Source organism: Dermacentor variabilis, chromosome 2 (assembly GCF_050947875.1).
Source record: "Dermacentor variabilis isolate Ectoservices chromosome 2, ASM5094787v1, whole genome shotgun sequence".
NCBI classification, from domain to species: Eukaryota; Metazoa; Arthropoda; class Arachnida; order Ixodida; family Ixodidae; genus Dermacentor; species Dermacentor variabilis.
Window position 1 is genome coordinate 40,994,788 of NC_134569.1, and position 21,948 is coordinate 41,016,735.

The 21,948-nt window shown below is 46.0% G+C and overlaps 1 protein-coding gene across 1 annotated transcript in view; it reads left to right on the forward strand.

The window, feature by feature from the left end:
- The window catches only part of LOC142570309 (phosrestin-2-like), a 374,436-nt gene that overhangs the window by 314,147 nt on the left and 38,341 nt on the right, over nt 1–21,948 (forward strand). Inside the window, exons 4-5 of the mRNA XM_075678700.1 lie at nt 49–268; nt 1,390–1,486. Coding sequence (XP_075534815.1) covers nt 49–268; nt 1,390–1,486 — 317 coding nt within the window. The remainder of the gene's footprint in view (nt 1–48; nt 269–1,389; nt 1,487–21,948) is intronic.

Consider the following 21,948-nt stretch of genomic DNA (forward strand, 5'->3'; position numbering starts at 1 on the left):
TAGGCCAGTGGGTACAGGTCGCCGAGCGCTTCCTCTCGCGTCTCGCAGAGGGCGTGGTAGTGCTCGATGCCGACCAGCTGCAGCCCAACGAGCGGCTCCTGGTGGCGCTGGTGGGCCGGTTCCGGTACGGCCGCGAGGAGGACGAGATCCTGGGCATGACGCTCTGCCGAGAGGTCTACCTGGGACACACGCAGCTCTGCCACGAGCAGCCCAGCTCGCCCCGCACCCCGCAAGCCGCCACCGGATCCTCCACCACCGAACCGCCAAAGTGCGTACTACGCTACCTCTGTGCTTACATCAGTTCTGTAGAGGTACAATACGGCTGACATCAGTAACTTACGATAGGACGCTGAAAAAGGATGGCACAAGGACAGTGAAAGAGGACAACACATTGGCATTGTCCTTTGGCCACTGCAGGTTCTTTGTAGGTTTTTCGTCGCTTTATCCTTCTGCGAAGACTTTCCAGCTCCAACTATTTGCGTTTTCGCTATTTACCCACAACACGGCGCGATCGATTGTTTCTCTCTGTAAGCGGCAGCAAGACGTTTCCAGGAACGATACATACGGTACTGCTCGAGAGTACTCGCACCATGATTGCTGTATATTTAAACATTTCTCGCATACCATATTTCACAGCTTATCAAGAAAGAAGGTAACACGGTGATTCGTTGCCATGCACCTGCTTAATTTTGCCGAACAGAAAGACTTGCCGCATGACCAAGCTCTCTTCTGCGCGAAAATTGGGCGTGCCTAGAACTCCCTAATAAGAAACCAGTAGGAACGCGGATACAATTGTCGCAGCGGAGAGGTTGCTATAAATTTCGCTTCTTCCCAGACAACCGGACAAGTTTGTCATTCTCTTCGATTCGCCGATGTCGATCTTTTAACTACAACGCCTGCAAGGTGTGCAGTGCATTGTAGATGGCTGCGAGTCCAGTACACTGTCTCCCTCACGAGCTCAGTAACCACATAGTAAAACCATTAAAGAGGACAAATAGATCAGAACGAGGGCGTTTAATTATCCTCGCAGGCAATGTCGTCAGCCTTTATGGGCGCGCATATCTCCGCAGTTCGCTGTTGCTTCGAGACGCTGCTCCCCCTTTCCTACTAACCTCCCGCACTTCGTTACTCCATGCACGCAAGCCAAGGGTGTCACAAGTGCTTCGTGGATTGGACTAGCGGGGTGCAACGCTTACTTGCCAACCGCTGAGCCGTCCGGCCAAAGTGTCTCCAGTGGCAGTCATACCGAAGACCTGGGTAAAAGGGCGGGAGGCAGCACTCCCCTGCCCTTCCCATTATCGCGCACTTTCGGCAAGCACAGCGATGGGCCTGCGGGAATCGTCGACAGTTCGCTCACGTCCGCGTACCGCCGCCACTCCCACTTTGCAGATCCCCCGGCCGTGCCCTGTATGCCATGCAGCTGGGACCTGTGCACCGAAGGTTGATGGAGGCCCTGGGCGAAGCGGCCGTGCCTTTTCGTTTCGAGGTGAGCGCCGCGCGCTTACCGGGAGCGCAAATCGTGGAGTTACGTATCCAGTGCTGGACGCTGCATATTGTCGTGACTAGCAGCGAAAACAACCCGTTGACGGACTGCGTGCTTCGCGCCAAGCGTATATAGATGAGTCAATCAGAGCAGAAGCCTCGGGCGAAAATGGGTTTCTAAGATACGCGAGGCACGCGTGTTTCGGGCCAGCGACGAGCAGGCACAGATGTGCCGCTGACAGAGCTTTCGACGTGCCACAGTTGGCGAACGAGGCGCGAATACGAATATCCAGGAATGAGCGAGAAGAACAGAGGGAACCGAGGCGTTCAGATTTTTTTTTTTTTTGTTAGCTATACCGCGAAAACACACCGAGAAAACAGACGATGAAGTCAGGAAAAGCGTGTGGGAATTTTCTTGGCTGTTCATTTTAATTGAAATGTAGAAAAAATAGGGAAAGTGCCAAAGACGCCTTAGCCACATCATCTTTCACCAGCGAGTAGAGCACTGGAGGCGACCAAGCGAGCCGGATCGAGTGCCGAATGTCGCTCCCACGTGACCGCATACTGTGTCGTGACGTCACGACACAGTGTCCTCCTGGGAAGCGAAACCGAGACTAACTGCAAAAGGGGTGTTATGTTAAATTAATTACAGCGCTCTGAGACTTTCCACTGCATTTTCTATACTTTAGAGATCTATAGGACCTTCAATTAACAACAAGAAACTGAACAGTCGAAAATATCATGTCAGTGCCCCTTTAAGGAATACCACGACGGCTTTGATCCCGTCAATTTCCTCGGGTATTTGTGTATGTGCACATGGCTAGCCCTGGGAGTGTTAGCCAGCGCGATCCACGGCAACATTTGGGGTGTATCCTTTCAACCGCAAGCGCCACATTATAGACTATGTGTTCAGACGTTCTCGTATACCTGAACTTAGGATCACACAACTGGCTCCTAATTAAGAACGATTCTCGTCCGCCCACACCGAAGTAACGGCGAGAGTTGTTCCGAGTTCTAAGAGGAGTGAGCACCGCATAGTGACATTTAAAAGGAGCCGAAGTACCTTTCGCCATAAACTCTCGTAGTAAGAATGCTAGAAGAAAATCTGGCGGTAGTTATGCGTCTGCACGCTTTGACAGAGACAGAACTTCATTCAGCAAATCAATGCGTAAGTATTATGGGTATTTATTTATTTATTTATTTATTTATTTATTTATTTATTTATTTATTTATTTATTTATTTATTTATTAATGCATGGCTTTGTCTAAACCTCGCCCTTTTGGGTTGAAACCACTGATTACTTCCTTAAGCGTAATCTAGCTGTCATTGCAAGTTCGCGATGGAAATTAAAATTTTCATTTAGCTTCTAATCTATACCTTCATACTGTTCTGAGCACATCACAAAAGTAACAAGAACATTTTAAAGTATCAAAAATACCTAATCACGCGTTGTCAGTCTTACTCTCCAGATGTCTGTTGGAACTAGGGAGACGCATACTCGAAGGCGTCAAGATTCTGCGCTAAAAATTATCTAACGGAATAAATTGTGACCGTCACTCTCACCATGCTCAAAAGAAACGCTTTCCGACTGGCGCACGCAGCAAAACTCTAGCCATAATGAGTAGCAAAGGAAGTTCAGTTATCTTTTCTGAAAGAAGCCCTGTCAAATAACCTAAAGATCAGCAGTGACTTCCACGACTGCAACGCCACACTTCCCTGTAATCGTGGTGTAAAGCTCTAGTTCGTTTGCCGACGCTGCCGTTACATCTCTTTCCCTAAAGATACTCGCCTGTGAAAACGTGTTCCCCTGGACCTACAAAATTACAATGGAGCTGCAGATTCCCATGATGAAAGGTGACATAGACTGGGCACAAACCCCAGTCCAAACCGACATACTGATGCAAACACACACGCAAGCGCGTACACACACAAACATAAACAAAGCACACTAAGACGCACGCTCCATAAAATATCTACTCTGGTTAAGGTCTGTGTCCTACTTAGCGTACAAGCCTCCAGGCTAAAAGCATACAGCGTATAGTCATGCAAGAATAACCACACTGCCGTGGATCACCCACGAAGCACGCGCTGAATGGGCGGATGAAAATCAATCGCATGCTCCTTTTTATTTCGTTTCGCCGACTAGCTTGTGATTGCACTTTGCTCTTCCGCTCCAGAAAACCTGCCAATAATGATTTCTGTCATCGGATGCAGAACTGAGCGCGTGCAGTGCCCAGATGTCGAAGAAAAAATGGATTTAAACGCGAGGGAAGAGGTTTCGGGCCTTTCAAATCCTGCTGCGCTATTATTTTCCCAACGTCAACGACAATCTTCGTTTGCTCAATATAAGTAAAAGAAAGCAGGGACCTTTTGTCATCGTGAGACGCCGGTGCCGGCCGTGATCTTTTACTTTGAATTCCCATTGTCCTCTTCGCGACTCGGCCTTCTTACCATGTTCCGCGCCTTTCGCATTTTTTTATTTCTGCGCGATGGTGAATTAAAAAAGAAAGAAAATTAAATAATGAAGGAAGGAGAGAGAGAGACTACGTATACGCCGTTGCGAAATCTCGCCGTACTGAGTTACGTTCGCTGATCGTACAAAACAGATGCCGACATGGCATCAGAGCCGGCGTGCAAAACGCCTCGGTAACGGAAAAAAAATGACTTACGGAGGTAGGCGGAGTCGTTTCCTAAAGTGATTTCTATTTGTGTCTGCCAGAACGGTGGGCCACAAACAGGTGAAATCGCGGGCGCGTTGGTATGTGAATTGGTGGACGACGTCTTTCTGGCCGGAAACACTTTCCGGTTGCAAGACAGCAAAGTATAGGAGAGTAAATGGCCGGCCATTTTCTCTCCTATACTTTGCTGCCCGTCGCAATTCAATCTGTCGAATTCTGATCACAGATCCACCATTCCAGTTTTGTGACGAGAGAAACAACAGCGCAGATTCTTGCCCAAGTGCAATTCTTTGTAGAAACATTTACCAGGGCCTTCGAAATATACACCAAACTTTAATGTGCTAGCGTTCTTTACGAACTTAACAATCCTTTCAGCATGTCCGTATCTAAATTCTTTCACGACAACTTGAACCGCTAGCTATGTGCCCCTAGGATGTACCACTGGGTATCTGCCCGAATAGAGAGCTTGGGTGCGCGCATATGCATGTTTGTTTGTTTTCCCTCTGCTATTGGCTCATACCCGTTGACACCAGGTATGCGAATATTTTTGGCCAACCCTCCAGTATGTGCATGACACTATACTCCCCGCAATGCCCACACTGTGGAGAGGTAGCTAACCTCTACCACATGGTGTGGGCTTGCCAATTTAATCCCATAGTTGACCCCATTCCAAATCCCTCAAAAGAGCAGTGGGAGGCTATTCTGCTCAGCGATGATCCTGACCGTCAGCACTGGCTGGTGGGGAGGGCCAGCGCAGCAGCATTAACCAGTGGGCTACCGGACTATAGGCGGCCCACCCACGAGTTCTACGAATATCCTGCAAATAAAGATGTTTTCAATCAATCAATTCATGTGCCAGTGGAGAGATGCCCAGACAGACAAGCAGAACAAGAGACAAGAAGTGAAGAAGTCGGCATCAAAAACAACCGAGTGTGGAGAAAGAAGTGAAGTAAACAGAATGAGAACAGAACCTACATTGAGCAAAGAATGTTAAATTAAATTAAATTATAGGGTTTTACTTGCCAAAACAGCGATCTAATTATAAGTTATACCGTACTCCGGATTAATTTTTACCACCTGCGGTTCCTTGGCGTGCATCTAAATTAAGTACACGGGTGCTTTTGCATTTCGCCCCCATTGAAATGCGGGCCCTGCTACCTCGTGCTTAGCAGCGTAACACCACAGCCACTAAGCCACCGCGTGGGGAGAAATTCGAAGACGTCGGCTAGACAGAAGTTATGAATTTGGAAATGCGATGTGTCGCTACATTTCTTCAAGGCTAATCACATTAATGTCCACATTCAGCGTGAGACGAGTACTGCCGGAATCATTTTAGAATTGATTGCCAACGTAATCACTAATCAACTGTAAAACGTATATATTTCGCGTTCCATTTATGTTGCCCATTTCATGTGTATAACTGTTGTTCACTGTTCTCTGTATTCTTTTACTCATTCTCGCGGCCATGTCGTTTACAAGCTATTCACAAAACCAGACATCTTGTATCGGTTGCCTACTGAAGTATTGCAAAAATATGTTCTTTCTTTTTTTTCTTCCCACCATTTGATTATCATTATCATTTCTGTCATATTTATTTCTCTGCGCATATTTTGCCATTTCCTTGCTTGCTCAGTACTTTTCAAGTTTGTTTTTATTATAACTACATCAGTCATCAGGTTCGCAATGTTCTGTATTTGCGTATTAATATTTTCACTTGCAGCTTTTACGTTGGGGCTTGTCGCTGTATAATGAGGTTACCAGAATGTATTTTAAGTGTTCTATGAATAACACTGGATTGAATACGCAACCGGTGGACACGCAACCGCTGATTTATTCTAATGAATTTCCTCGTATTTAGAAGAAAAAGAGGAAAAACAGGGGGAAGGCGGGAGGTGGAAACTCAAGACGATGAACACAAAACGAGAACAAGGTGAAAGCGGGAGTCAACGTTTCGACAAGCGGACTTGTCTTTTTCAAGGCGGTATATGCTTTCCTCGGCACAGTATATGTATATAGGTAGGGTAGGTACAAGTACAAGAAAGAGAGGTCTTAGACTATGGCGGCTGACGCTCGCGATATGGTAATTCAGGCTGTTGAAAGCATTAAAGGTTAGCTAAAATTACTCAAAAACTGTTGACACGCATACTCCTTTGTTATTTTTATTTTTTGTTCCGGTGAGCGTTTTCTGACCCGTTTACAACTGTTACAACTTCATCGCTCAGCTCAAGACGCGCAATTCATTTATTAGAACTTCTCTCGAATGTTGTAGGCGGCGCTGTAGCGAGGGAACCCTGTCTGTAGCGTGCGCGACGCGAATAGTGGTGTACGTACATTTTGAAACGCAAGTCAGGACCAGCCTTTGGCGCTAGGATGTACGAATATATAATCGTGTATAAACAGCCGAAGCACTCGACCCGTATAGTTCGCAATTCGATGACCAACGAGTGGGCTCGGGCTATCGTCGTGCTTCAGTGTCACTTGCATTTCTGGGCACAAGTTCGCCTAACAAGGAATTCGTGTTCGTGCCACTGGTCTGGTTCTTCGACGTCGCTACTACGTGAAAATATTCCGTAAATAAAAAAAAAAGAAAAATAGCACAATTTTGTGTAGCTCCGCAGCAAAATATACATCGATGCCTTCCACACCGCTACTCCGGAGTGAGCTGAATTCAAAGAAAATAAACAACTTTCATTACATTTTACATGCAACACTGACCTGGGCTGCGCCAACCGTGTTAAATGATAACAGAAATTGAAACCAACGGAAGCAAACAAGTAATTTCATTTTGATTTTCTTGGCTTCTTCGTGGTTGACTTCGTATGATGTATATTAAAAATATGTCCCCTTAATTTTCCTGATTTATGTGGCTCAGTTTCCCCAGGTTTTCAAGCATTTACTAGCGAAAAATGCACGTATACCTTAAAGTCATGTGTAATATGGCAAATTTAGGCGCTTAGTGTGTTCTCCAAGTCAGTGATTACAGAACTGCGTTATATAATTTCACTGCGCAGTAACAATTTTGAAAAAGAAGAATGTCACTTTAAATTTTTGTCGTCCTAATGTTCAAAATCTTTGTATAGAGTTTATGATGGCCTAAATCCTCGTTCTGCGACCGTCATTTACTGGAACTTTACTGCTTGTTTTTCAGTGAAACAAATCTGTTCGCAACAAATCGGAGACACGTGCTATAAATGCGATCGCATTGAAAAATGCAGCTGTGCTTCCATCCCGGTCTTGCCGTGTTATACATAAGTGATTTGATGCTTTCTTTTAATTATTATTCTCATTCTTCGGCGTCACGTATATAAAAAAAATATTACGTACGGGCGATGTTTACAATATTATGTCGCTACTTATTTTACATCACTCGTAATCTCGGATATGGATATATATATATATTACTGTTGTAAGAATTTTTTCTTTATAATGTGTGCTTTAGTAATTCACACCTTAGCTATGGTATACCCAACTTACCTTGTATACTTTTCTTTATTCTTAAAGCTCTGTAGACGTGAACACGTGTTTAGACGGCGTATAATTACGGCGTTTTTGTTCCCGTGATTCTTTTTACATAATTAGGAAGCTGTCATATTGCGCACCTGAAATGTTCTTACTATGTAGCGCTACGTCGAAAATTAACTGAAGTGCGAGTAAGGCGTGCTACGCCGGCACCGCATGCAATGCTACCGGGCACCGTAGTTCCGCGAACGCTCTTTCACGTTTTTCGACATGTGCGTGCTCGTCCGAGGTTTCTCCCTTACACACACACACACACACACACACACACACGCACGCACGCACGCACGCACGCACGCACACGCACGCGCACACACACACACACACACACACACACACACACACACACACACACACACACACACACACACACACACACACACACACACACACACACACACACACAGGCATCGTGCGGCGCAATTCGGTGAACGCAATATTTTCTCCAAATGAGCGACAGTACCCTATTGGACGCCGTCGTAGGAGCCGCTGCTGTCCAAGAAAAATAAAAGAGAGAAAAAAAAAACACGATGTAGCTAACCAAACATCCGGGGCTTCGTTATTGGCTGTGCTGGTACACAGTTGCCGTTGACGCGGCACGTGGATCATTGAGGCCAAATTCCGCGCTGCGGGCTGCGTATACGAAGAGAGGCCGTGTTTTCCGATAGCCTGCATCTTTCATCAAACCGGCATGTCGTCGCCTCCGCTCTCGCGAGGTGCCTCTGGGCACGATTGCTTCTTTTCTTTTTCACATTCTTAGTATAGTTTCGTGTTAGTCTTGAAAGAGGGTGAAAATAACACGAGTGTCACAGGAGAAGAATCTGCCCGATATTACATCTGGGAGGCTCCACTCACCCCATTACAAAGAGACTGTGACAGCGCGGTTCGGGAGTTCGGTTTAATTTAGCCTATTTGCCTGAGATATTGTCTTCTAGACGGTGAATGCGCTGTTTGAGTATGCTGCGTGGTCCGCGGAGTGACGATCAATATTTATTGCAGACTTCGTAAGGAATCTGGCACTATCAGTACCGCTTCAGCGGTGACTCGGCGGCTATTATAGTTTCGCGCTGCTCAGCCCGTGGTCGCGGATTCGGTTCCCGGTTGACGCGGCCGAATTCCGATGACGAAGGGATGCAAAAGCGCTCTCATACTGAGCTCTCGGTGTGTGCCTAAGAACCGTAAGTCGTCAAAATTAGCTCAATTCGGAACGTTCGCATGCGGCGTCTCTTAAATAGCCTTTGTTGCTTTGGGAGCTGACACCAAAACAATCATTTCTGATCAAGGATCTGCAGTTATGAGGTTTTTAGCCTCGTAAATCTAGGCACTCGATGTCTTCGTGATATATTTAATGATATTATGTAACTGTTTCATCCTACCAACATTGCACGGCAGAGTAGTGATCTTGAATAATAATAATAATAATAATAATAATAATAATAATAATAATAATAATAATAATAATAATAATAATAATAAGAACCACCATCAGCCTATTTATGCCTACTGCAGGACGAAGGCCTCTCCCTGCGATCTGTGTTAGATCGGTGTTAGCCCCTCGGTGGTCGGCATTTTTCGTTCCCGCCTGTGAAGAAAAATTATCATCATCAGCAGTGACCCTAAGCAAAAAAAAATGCAATGGCTCATCCCCCTCGTAATGCAGAGGCCACAAGCGCTCAGCAAAGTGAAGCGAACAGTGCACACATTCATTGAAATCACCCATACAACACACAGAACAGCATGCGTTTCAATAAAGAACAAGCTCAAAATAAGCGTCCGAACCATCAGTAAAGCATTGCACACCCCCCTCAGCAGTTGTGGTGATGGTTTTGCTAGAGCTTCGCTGGAAATCCTCTTTCGCAGGGCCGGGACCGGATGGCGAGTCAACTTTCCTTTATTATTACTGATATCATTCTTCTGCATTCATCGTGTGTTCGTTTGTTTCCTTACACATATTTTCTTTACTTCTCCCTTACGCAACACCCGCGTCGCATCCCTTAAGCTTAACTAAGATTATGGTCGTTCTCTGTTCTCCTCACATATGCTCCCATTACGAATATCGCCGAGCTTAAATCCTCTGCTAGGCCCTTGCTACGTTGCCGATGGGGTTCGCTTATCCCGCGCTCTCTCTTGTCGCGAGAAAATAAAAAAAAATTAGTAAAAAGAGGGACGCGTCGCTCGGAGCGGCCACACGCGAGCGAATGGATTAAGATGAACAAGGAAGACTTTCAGACACCATTTCAAGCCGGCGAGCACGACGAAGATCAGGGGCACTGGCGCGAGATCCGTGCGCGTTATATATACTCGTGCTATCAGCTTCGGCTCCGCCGCTTGCGTGCTCTATAACCAGAGGGGCAGGGCCGGCCGGACGCCAGTTTCCTCGCGACCTTGGCGAATCCATTAGCTCAGCTGCCGCATAAACAGAGTGTGTGTTCCTCGCGTGTTTGTCGGCCGGCGCGTCCGAGCGACACTGGCAGCGCTTTGCGGGAGCTAATTACTTTTGCCTTCGCCATTTCCTTTATTTTGCTCTCTCTCTTTCTCTCTCCTTCCGGAGGGCAAGGCACACGCGGTCTTCTCCGTTCCCGGTCAATCCGCAACTCGTCCTTCCTTCGTTCCTCCCTGCAAGTGCCTTCGAGGATCGAGTCTCTCGGACTTCCGCAAACAGCGTTTTGTTTTACAACGCTTTGTCTTAGTCCGAGTGGCCGGGTATTAGCGAGACCGAGAGGATATCTTGCGCACTGCACGTTCAGGGGAAGAGGCAAACATACGCGCATGCCCGAAGAGAGATGAATACGGCTGCGCTTCGCAGTGTTCTTGCTCCTCGCAAGAGGCTGACACGCAAATCTAGTTTTACGACCAGTAATCCGATTTCGTCGGCGAGACGCGAAGTAATAAAAGAGGGAGGGCCGGCATGAGATATGTATGCATGTTAACGAAATTAACTTCCTTACGTGTTCGTCCTTCCTTGATGCCACATATTGAGAACCGCGAGAGAGAGAAAAAGAAAACACATCAGAACCAGTATTAGTTGATGCGTGCCGTAACTTATGAAGAATCAAAATATGCAAGGCCGAGGTTCCCCTGCGCGAAGTGTGAGAGAGGGTGTCCAGTGCATGACATGCGGAGACTGCGCTTGTTATAATCGACGTAGATATAAAACGTTGGCTGCCTATGGAGCTGTAATTGAATGAATTCTGAAGTTTCAGCAAATAAGCGAAATTGCAAAAATGGGTTGGTAAATAAGCGTACACCGAGAAGCCACCGTGTTGAATGCACGCACATTAGTAACCCATCTTCTTAAGCTATGTGGTTCGTCAAATAAATGCAATTTTTTATTCGCATGGAGTTATTACTAGTATATCTTTATTTGAAAGGTAAGCGACTCTTAAGGGAGAATAACGTCCGCGTAATCAAAGTTCTGTACTTGTGCAGCTCTTAAATGACACTATAGTGTGCGCTTGCATGTATACATTGCACAGCACAAAACGTTAATGTGAGCCAAGCAGCTTGCTTTTTTAACGTACCACAGGGTCACAAATTACAACTGAAAGGGGATTTGTGTAGGGGGTGGGTCGGGGGAACGTTGCACAGAGTGACATTAAAAGATCATTGTGCCATAACCTTCATCAAGATGCACCATTAGAATGCCTTACGTTTTGTACCTCGGCATTACCGTGTGGTTTCTACAGTCATTAAGGTTAACGGGTCGCAGACTTGGTAGCAACCTAGTAAAAGCCTAAACAAGAAGGCAGCGAACGAACAAGAAAAGAAGAAGACGAGGAAGAGCGGGGAATGGGAGAAAAGAAGAAGAAAAAAAAAAGAACGGGGCGAACCTCGACGTAGGTCGGATGTGTCCCGGGACGCAGGGCGGAGTGTTCAGGGCGTTTAATTTGGCCGTTTCCGTTTGCTCAGCCCCTGCGAAATGTCAGATGTGTTTACCGGGTCAGCCGCGTTTCCGCCAACAGATGCCTGCAGCGACTTTCGCCCTTCGCAGCTCTCCCGTCTGCGGTAGTTCTCTTGTTTATGAACTCCCCCCTCTGGGTTTGTACTATACGCGACAGTTGAAGCGGAAGCAAGCGCCCCTAGCAGCGGCGCCGCATCTCAACTGAACTAACAGTAAGTGCCCAGAAGCACCTTGCACAAAAGGTCTGCGAAGCCTCGTCTGCTCAGGTAGAATTTTAAAATAACAAAACTTTAACGTCACTGACCGACTCAAAAATTATTGTCTGACCTTTCGGACCCCACGGGTGTTCTTCGAACGCAGTGCAGCGGACGCTGTGTCGTGGTGCCCACTGAGAAACAGCTCTCTCTCTGACGTAGGGGCACCTTCATCTGGCAGTCTATAGCACGTTGCGTCTATCTGATATTGTAATGTTGGAAACCAATTTGCAATTGCTAAAGCCGATTGGTTTAGGTTAAAGCACACATGACGACCGCTTGCAATATGTCAGACTTCCCCTCCACCGAATAGCATGCTATAAAGATTTTTGCTGCGACTCTGTGACACCACACTTAACAGGGCGGAAATGGGACTCTGGCCAGAGTGGGCGAGCCAACTGCAGAGATTCGCGAAAATATTTATTGGGTTGAAAGCGGAAGGCGAACGCTCGCCGGCAGCCCCGGAAGCGAATTACCCGCTGATAAATGTTTCAGAAATTCTACCACATTTCCCGCCCTGCCACCTATGCCACGGCGACCACCGGAAGCTGCAGATATTAGTTGACTAACTGGCAAGCTTTCAGATTGTCGAGGCCTCGTAGCAGTGTTCGTTTTCTGCACGTTGCACGTAAAAAAAAATGACAGAGATGAAAAAGAAAAGAAGAAGAAAAAAAAATAAATCAAAGTTCATGAAAAAGCGATGCAGCGCACGCATCAAGAACATCGATAGGATCGACAGGACACAGGTAGGATGAGCATCGCACGATAGAGCTCCAGGTCGAAAGCTGAAATGGGACTGAATCCGACAATAGAGGAGGGCTCTGACGTAGTGCATGAAAGATTAAGCAGTGGACAGGAGGAAACTGAGTCTCAGACAAGATAATGCACGCACAGCCAAGCCTCGGTTTAAAAAGTAACGAAATAAATAATTAATTTGCCCTCTGTTCGCATGCATGCAACATGAGCCGACAAATGTATAAAGCCTCACCGCGTTACTGAATCTCTATTACGCAAAGTGGCCATTGGGGACGGTAAAGCCACTGACTGACCGCGTAATTCATGCGCAGTGCATCAGAGGAATGCGAGATCACGACATGGAGACTAATAAGCACTAGGATGCAACGCATCGTTGGAATCTAAATGACGCGAGGCTCGTTTGAGTTAGCGAGGTAGCAAAAGTACCGGATGAGACGAGCACAGCCTCATCGCCTATAGCAGATGTCTGCATCACGAGGGCGAATGCGATGTGTGATGCTTGTGGAGGAAAGAATGTTGATGACAGGTGTGTGCACAGAAAAGCATTATGACACTTACATGACACAAGGCTTCATACTCCTTATGGCCCCTTGCACCATAGCCTATACCCCTTGTGAAGCACAGCGACACATCCATTCTGTGGAATTGGCCGTGGACGCGCACATACCGAGAGGCACATGATCAGTGACTCGAATTATCTGCTAGGCGAGACAGCAGCATGCTGTCTATTCGGCCGCATACCCTGTAGCTTAAGTTATCTATATATATTGTCACGCTGCAATGACGGGGAAGCCATAGAGAAAGAAATGTCCAATATGGGGAAACTAAGAGGCATTCGCGCAACTGCAAGTGACGTAAAATAATTCTTGATTGGGTGAACTTGTACCCAGAAAAGCAAGTAACGCTGAAGCACAACGAAGGCGGTGAGCACAGTCGTCGATCGTCGATACCTGACCTGCAGGTCAAGCGCGTCGGCTAGTTCCACGCGACTCGTCGAAGGTTGCAGCGTAATCGCTCGTGCCCACGTGCCTTCCAGAAATTACACTATTCGCGTTGCGCACACGATATTATTACACACGGTTCGGCGAGAACATAGATAACAGTTAGAACCAACAATAACATTCGAGTAAGCTACAGATTATGTAGGCGCGTCTAGCACTCAGCGATAACATTAAAATTGTCAGCGCGGGAAATGCCATTCCCCGAGAAAAAGGATAGTCAAGTACACGTGTCAATATAGAACGATGAAGTCCTTAAAGCCACATAGTACGCTGATCCTCGTGTGCAGCGACTTTAACATCAATGTGGCGAAAGAGCATGGGAAATGGATCGAGAGTTTCACGCTAGATCGCTACTCGTTGAAACTGAAGACGCTACAGAGACCCACGACGCAGCACCGTTCCTGCATCGATCTCACGTTTGCAAGCAGGCTGTGTCACGTTACGATGGTAGAGCCTCTGACCGTCTACCACAGCGATCACAAAACAATACTGTGCAAGTGTAGAGTCGTCCGTGAAAGTGTGAGTATGTGCGTGTAATCAACGGCGACACTATCTAAAACAAAGGCTATGCAACTTAACGAAATGTGCCTTCATTCAACTTCAACGTTCAAGAAATACAATCCTAAATAAGCAATCAAATTATATGCATAGCATCGGGCCACTCGGCCTTTCTTGGGTTCGTTGCGTGGTCGTTGCCTCTGGGCTTTGAATTTGATTCAGTTTGCGTTGGCGGAAAGCTTCAAGTTCAACCATCTTTTTTTAAAAAAAGGGGCTTTGATTTGTTTTATAAAGGCCATCGTGCAACGAGCCACTTAAGGCTTTCGCCTTAACATATCCGGCGAAGCAATGCCAGTGAACAAAGAATTATGGGGTTTTACGGGTCAAAAGCACGGTTTCATCATGAGGCACGCCGTAGTGGGGGGCTTCGGAAGCAGATGAACATGAAACCCAGGGGAAGAAGCAAACGAAGCTTCGCCATAGAAAGAAAACGCTTGTGAGGTGCTGTATTCGATTGCAACGATTTTTTTACGATTGACGCTCTAAATATAACAAGGAGAGAAGTGGAAGAAGGGGAGGTTTCAAATCAGGACATTGAAGAAGCACTCGAGAAGCAGCTTGACAGTAGTCTACTGCCATATTTGCCATGCCGTAAAAGAACTGTGGAGCCTTGCTACATGCAGAGCAAGATTAATATAGTGGTCTCGTAAGGAAAGAAGAGGTGTATTGCCGTGAGCCCTCTCAACACACCACCAGCCTTGAGCGCTGCCATAACCACACGCACTACGAACCGTCACAGTAAGCGAGTGATTTATTCTGATGGTATTGGAAATGTTGGCAACCGTTGTTTCGCCTGCTTCTCCACAGTCAGTAGCTAGTCCAATGAGCAAAGGATCATACTGGCAAATTAGTTCTGCGCAAATCCACAAGGTGGAGGAAGCCTCGAGGAAGGAAAAATTGTCATCCATACGAATTCAGCCTGAAGCTACAAAGGGAACTGATACTGATTTCTCAGAAAGAACGCTTCTCAGTTGAGGAGACGCTCGTCCTGGTCCCGGAAGTGTGAGGGAACCCGGACCAGAACGAATGTTTCCCTCAGATGCGAAGCTTTCTTCCTTAGAAACCCGTATGAGTCTCTTTTGTAGCTTAGTGCTGCATTCGGGTGAAAGGATGGTAATGTGAACTGATATGAAAAAGAAACAAACAAGCAAATCAGATTTCACATACACGCAGAAACAGCAACAGTAAATACAGAAAAGAAAACGGCGCACAAAGCAACCTATAAACCACACAGAATGCTGCGACGCAATAGTAACACACAAGGACATACAAAGTGTTAACACGTGCACACAATGTCGATTTCGCTAAAGAAGGTTACTAAAGCTTTCATGTGTGATCGCCGTGGTGACGCGTTATCCCATGGCCAGAGCAACATTTCAATGCTGAAAGGACGATTATGAAGCGTCATCCAACTCGCCCTCGAAGCAAATCATTGCTGTTCAAACTTGGGACAGCTTAATAGAACCTGCACACTACTGCACTGGGCAGTAAAACACATCTTTTAGAGTGGAAAATAGCAGCGTTTACTGAAATCACTCGGTTAGCGCTGGACGTCGCGGTGTCCTTTGCACTCATGCCTGAAAGCCTAAGTTTGCCTGCAGTTATAGAAATCAAGTACACACAACGCATCATGCCTTTAGACATATATCCTACAGTATTTATTTATTTATTTATTTATTTATTTAAACATCCAAAAACAGCGCCTTTGTTATGACAGACGACATAGCTTGCACATAAATTTATGTACACAAGAGTTCTTGCTCCAATTGCGAAGCGATCACAGGGAGTGCAACCCGCGACCTCGTGCCCTTCGGGCTGAAGTTATAAGAACTATTAACCTGTGTTCTAGACAAGTTCTATGAATTAATTTCTATTACCGCAGACTTTCTTAACTGACGCAGGGCCCTTTGCGATCTGGTTGATTTTCCGTTTCTCGCCCCATATAGCTGCAACTGCTACATTCTAGCAGCAGCGCATGCTGTAACGCCATCTTATTAAACCGCCGCTTCTGCGCAGTCACCTCCCCCGAACACTTTGTAACCTCATCGAGATGGCCACGCGCATCAGGCGGCGTTCGTAGTCTTGCATTGACTCACCACGGAAGTTGCGAGACTACATTAGAGCCCGTGATATCGCGAGTACAGGAGATAGAAAACGCGTCTCGCAGAAGCCGCTTTTGGGCGACAGCAGCGATCAGAGAGAGACTTTACATCAAGCACAGCGTGTAACGAAGGTGAGTAGGCGTTGTTGGCGCAACCGAAACGACTCGCTCGATGGAACTAGTGTGGAGGAAACTGCGGCAGCTACTATAGGTTCTGGTGCAATTATAATCCACTTAGCTGCGCGCTGTGTGCGCCAATTGCGTGGCTTAATTATTACCGTGGCGCAGGAAGACATCCCCCCCCCCTCCCCAGGGTCGATCAAAGGCGGTAGCTAAGCATGCTGACTGGGGAAAGTAAAGGAGAAAAACGACTTGCGACAGCGAGGAAGACACTTCGAACATCGATTCCAGCCGCGTGCGTAAGTGACCGCTGCCCGCGTCAGGGTAATGCGTTTCTCTCGGCCGCCTCGCGTTCGGGTTCGCCCCCTCTTCTCAAATTTCTTTCGCTTGCTCAATTTGCCTACGTTCGAGGCACACCATCCGCGGCAGCTACGACGAAATAGGCTTGGCCGCTGCGGGCTCGCGCGCAAATCGTTATTCGTAAACGGAGGTCTCTCATCATGCCGTTCTCGTCGCAATGTGCGGCGTCTCTCGAGGTATGTTACTTTTGGAGACGCTTACGAAGTCAAATAAGTGCATGCGCAATGCACTACGTGATATAATCTACAAGTAAACAGCCCTAACATTCCAAGGCGCAGCGAATCAATGTGATGGCAAAACAACGGAAAGATTTCCTTTTCGTTTCCTTTTTGTTCTTTTTTTTTGCGAGACAAGCATCTTAGAATGCGGGCATGCCTTCGAGGCTGAATGATAATCAAGACTAACAGTCTTACTTAAATCATATCGATGTACTCATATTCAAGGGTCACCGATCATAATTTATGTTTTCGATCGACGAGCGCTATTTATTCATATTTGGCACGAATCGAACACCCACGCCTTTCCGAAAGTCCTTTTTTGTGTGTGTCGTTGCAAAAGTACTTTGCATTTCAAGTCACATAGGTCATTGTGGATTTAATTTTTTTAATGCATAATTGGTCAAGCTAACACATCTAATCTTCGTAGTATAGTGCGATAATAGATTATTGGTAGCGATGGGTAGACATGCATAAGCTAGCTAAATCATTATCATCATCGTCATTTTCGTTACCCCCCCTTTCGTTCTAGTCAGTAGCTGGCTAGAACATTGTGGCTCACGCCCACCCCTCAGCTTTTCTTTTATAATGTATCTCTCTCTCTCCTTCTCTCTCTCTCTCCTTCTCTCTGTATGCGTGCGTGTGCGTGTCTGTGCTTGTGCGTGTGTGTGTGCGTGCACGTGCACGTGTGTGAGTGCGTGTGTGCGTGTCTGTGCGTTTGCGTTTGCGTGTGCATGTGTGTGTGTGTGTGTGTGTGCATGTCAATGCGGTAGCCACATTCGCGGCGCTCGAGGACGCCAAAATCGAAGTTGCGAAGACGCGGATGACAGTGGAAACGATTTCAGAAATAAATTAATTTCGGATGTTATTATGGATGCTGTAGCCCCAATTTCCTTAATTCTTTCTTTTTGCCAACTATTCGTTCGTTTGCATTTCCTCTCTCATCCGGAATTCTCGTTTCGCACTTTTCATGTTTTTTGCATATTTGTTGCCACATTATCTCCTGCGCCAGCGGATGCTCGTTTCTCGTGTTAGAAAGACTCGATAAATCACAGAGAACAAAGGTCTGATGATGTTTGCAATTCGTATTACCAACTCCAAGAATTCCAGTGCATTCGCGTCTCACCGCTTTTGCCCTATTGGAATGAAAAGCAAGTCCTTATTTTGACAAAGCGCACTGTCACCGCACAGATTTCCTGAAGCGCAGAAACTTACAACTAATCTCCGAATCCCTTTCATTAACGAATGATAAATCGCGAGACTGACATAGTGAAACGACATGAGTGGAAAACTCAGCGAGGCGTTACTAAAAAATGGTCCTCTTTCTATTTTACTTGCGTCGGGACCATGTTTACATGCAGCGCAAGATCCCAAAGATTGATCGAGATTTTCCGGTGAGCTTCCTCCACTCATCATTCTTGGTTCACACAACTGCTACCGAAGGACATGACCTCATTGACTTAGCGTGCTTGCGTCTTCAGTGTAGAGCCTTGACAATGTAAGTATATAACATTATGGTGAATACTGACGATAATTTTCCACAACAGCGCTGTAGAAAGAGAGAAAGGGAAATATTTATTTATATTTGGAGAAGTTGATTACTATAACAGGAGCCAGCTACTTCGCAGCACTTGAGTTACAGGGGCAAGGAAAAAGAATGAAAAAAAAATGCAGCAGATCCAGTGAGTTGGAATCTATGTACATCGAAGCTTTGTGTGAGTGCACAAAGAGTCGAAACACGCACACACGCACACACAAGCGCGGGAGCACACGCGTTATACCGAGCCTTCTGTTAAGCGGAGTTGCTGACTACCAGCATGCAGGACGGACGCCTTGAACGCATCATGGTTTCAGAGGCAGTAGGCGCACACGTAGGTAGCGCAATTCCAACACATTCTACCCGCAAGAAGCGTTTATGTCCTCATTACCGTGCAGCCGCGGATGGACGAAGGCAAGTTTTCTTGTTCTTTCTTTTTTCTTTCCCCGCATGGCCAGCGCGGCTAGCGCGGCCGGCACCACCGCTACCGCGCTGATGACGATTGATGATGATTTATTGGATCCCCTTTGAAACGGGGTGGTGAGAATCACCTAGCCTGCCTGACCTAATCAGTTATGTTATACATGTTTTTCATACTAGCAATCCCGCATACATCTCCTTAACTTTCTTTTCTCTTCCTCGCAACATCTCTATCTACCTTGTACTACCTATGCCTGTAACGAATCCGGTCGCACCAATCTCTTCCTTGCTTTTTTTTCCACCAGTACTCTAAAAGTCTCTTGCTTATCTCGACTGCTGAACTTCCAATCCAAGCGCTTCTGGAAGGTATACGTTACCTACGGATCTCGCTGCGTGAATCCCTCCGCATTTCATTAGGATGTGCTGAGTGGTCTCCGGATTTTTGCTGCGGTATACGCATGCCTCATCTAGTTCCGAATATTCGCTCCGGTATGTTTTTGTCCTTATGCGACCGGCTCGAGCCTCAAATCGCAAGGCACTGCCCTTTATGTTATCCTACATATTTCCCTTTCTAATTTCTTTCTTCTCATTCTTCTTAATCTCCGTGGTCCTTTTTGTTTCCATTCTTTGCAGCCAATTCGATATCTCTGTTTGTCTCACTTTCTTGCTGGTGACTCCTGGTTGTGTATTTATACTTTCAATTACACTGTACTTGGTTCCCAACTTTGTTGGCCTCTTCCTCCATCCTGTGTCCACGCTTACCAAGTACAGATATTGGTGCACTTTAGCCGACCATTTATTTTCATTCATGTTCCCGAGTGTTTCTTCAAAACTGATTTTGCTCTGTGCTAAATTTTCTCTGCGCGGAGAGAAGAACCATCTGGTGGTAATGCAAACAACCAAGCGATGGTGACGCGCGCCTGCTCCGCTGTGATTGGTTAGCCTGTTCAGTGACAGAACAGCCACGCAGCTTTAGCCATCACCAAAACCCGCCTGTGTTTTCAAAGAAAATCTTGGTTTTTGAATGGGTAGAAGCAAAACGTATAAACATTACACACACCGCTACTACTCAGCTACGTCTGCACTGTGTTCGTTTTGTACAGTGAACACGCGGCTAAGGTTTGCATCTTACGTATCGTTAACGCTCCAATGCACAAAAAGGGCAGCAGATGTACTGAATGCCTGTACATCTGTAGTTTATGATTGAAAGTGTCAGAGCATTTCTGGTGGGGCAGCAGTTCTTAATGGCGAACATTAGCAGAAATAATAGCATCGATTTTCTTGTTCCTTTTTTATCACTGTGGGGCTCATATATTGACTTTAAGTGAGTAGTTAGGTTGCAGCTACCTTGAAACACTTATTTTCATTGCGGAATTAAAATCCGTGTGTTTACTTAGTACGAATTATGCGGTTTACAACCGCCGTTCCTGGGTGTAGCATACCTCTAACACCTTACATAATCCAATTAATCTTCAGACAACATAATAAAGATTGATTGATTGATTGATTGATTGATTGATTGATTGATTGATTGATTGATTGATTGATTGATTGATTGATTGATTGATTGATTGATTGATTGATTGACTGACTTCGTTAGTAACAACGACGTCAGAACTAGCACAATCCTGTCTGTGTATTTGTCGTATGTGTCACGTTGTGTCTCCGCTACTTCAGGCCGTTAATTGTCCACTAACTCCGCGAAAGCGAGAAACAACTATTACGCCGGTGCCTCATCGTATTACTTTTCCCAAAACGTTCTTCTCGCACTCTGGGACAGTGCATACTGCACGTGGTATTACTTTACGCGGTCTCGCAAACAGTTTACAGCACTCCCAAAGCTAAGATGTGCGCGTGTTACTCGTAGCTCCCGGGCCGCTCGATGACGCAATTATAATTTAAGGAATACGTAGTTTTGACACTATTTCAAGCAGCCTGCGTAGCACACTATTTCGCACCGAATTATACAAATGCAAACAATATTCGTAATGAATAAAGATGCCTTCGTCACTGCATTCGATTGTACAGTTACAACAAACCCATAAAAAAGATTCAGCAAAGTTCACAGTTCGGCTCTCAGTTCAGCACAGTTCAGTTCAGTTTAGTTCGACCCGCCGTGGTTGCTTGTAGGCTTGGCCGTTGCGCTGCTAATTAAGTACGAGGTCGCGAGATCAAATCCCGGCTGCTGCGGCCGCATTTCGATGGGGGCGAAATGCAAAAACGCTCGGGTATCGTGCATGGGGTCCACGTTAAACAACCTCAGGTGCTCCAAGTTATTTCGGAGTCCTCCTCTATGGCGTGCCTCATAATCATATTGGGGTTCTGGCCCGTAAAACCCCAGGATTGAATTTTGTTTTAGGTTTAGTTAGTTAGTTAGTTAGTTAGTTAGTTAGTTAGTTAGTTAGTTAGTTAGTTAGTTAGTAAGTTAGTTAGTTAGTTAGTTAGTTAGTTAGTTAGTTAGTTAGTTAGTTAGTTAGTTAGTTAGTTAGTTAGTTAGTTAGTTAGTTAGTTAGTTAGTTAGTTAGTTAGTTAGTTAGTTAGTTAGTTAGTTAGTTAGTTAGTTAGTTAGTTAGTTAGTTAGTTAGTTAGTTAGTTAGTTAGTTAGTTAGTTCAGTTTGTCAGTGTCTACCATGCGCTGCTGCAAGCGACGCGCTGCCGAAACACCCGCCTCTTTGTACCAGCTGCACTGTCTTTAGCAAGGTATGCGAGTCCTCGATAAATGAGCGGTATGCAGTACAAGCGGCTGTTACGGTGTGCGCACATGATTCCTACTACTCAAAGAAAAAAACGCGGTAGAAAATTAAATGGCTTGAACCGTAACTCTTTTTTTCTCATAGAAGTGGCACGCATCAAATTAGTAATAATTCATATTCGCGTCAAGTTTACTCCGCGCCTGTACGTAGGTTTTTAGAACAAAATGAGCGAAATTTGTTCATTAAGAAACTGAAAACACGAGCATATTTGCCGGGGTTTAAGTAGAAAGTCCTCTTCTTGTGACCTGACGACCAACATTCCGGGACAGGAAGGGAAAAGGAGAATCTCGGCGAC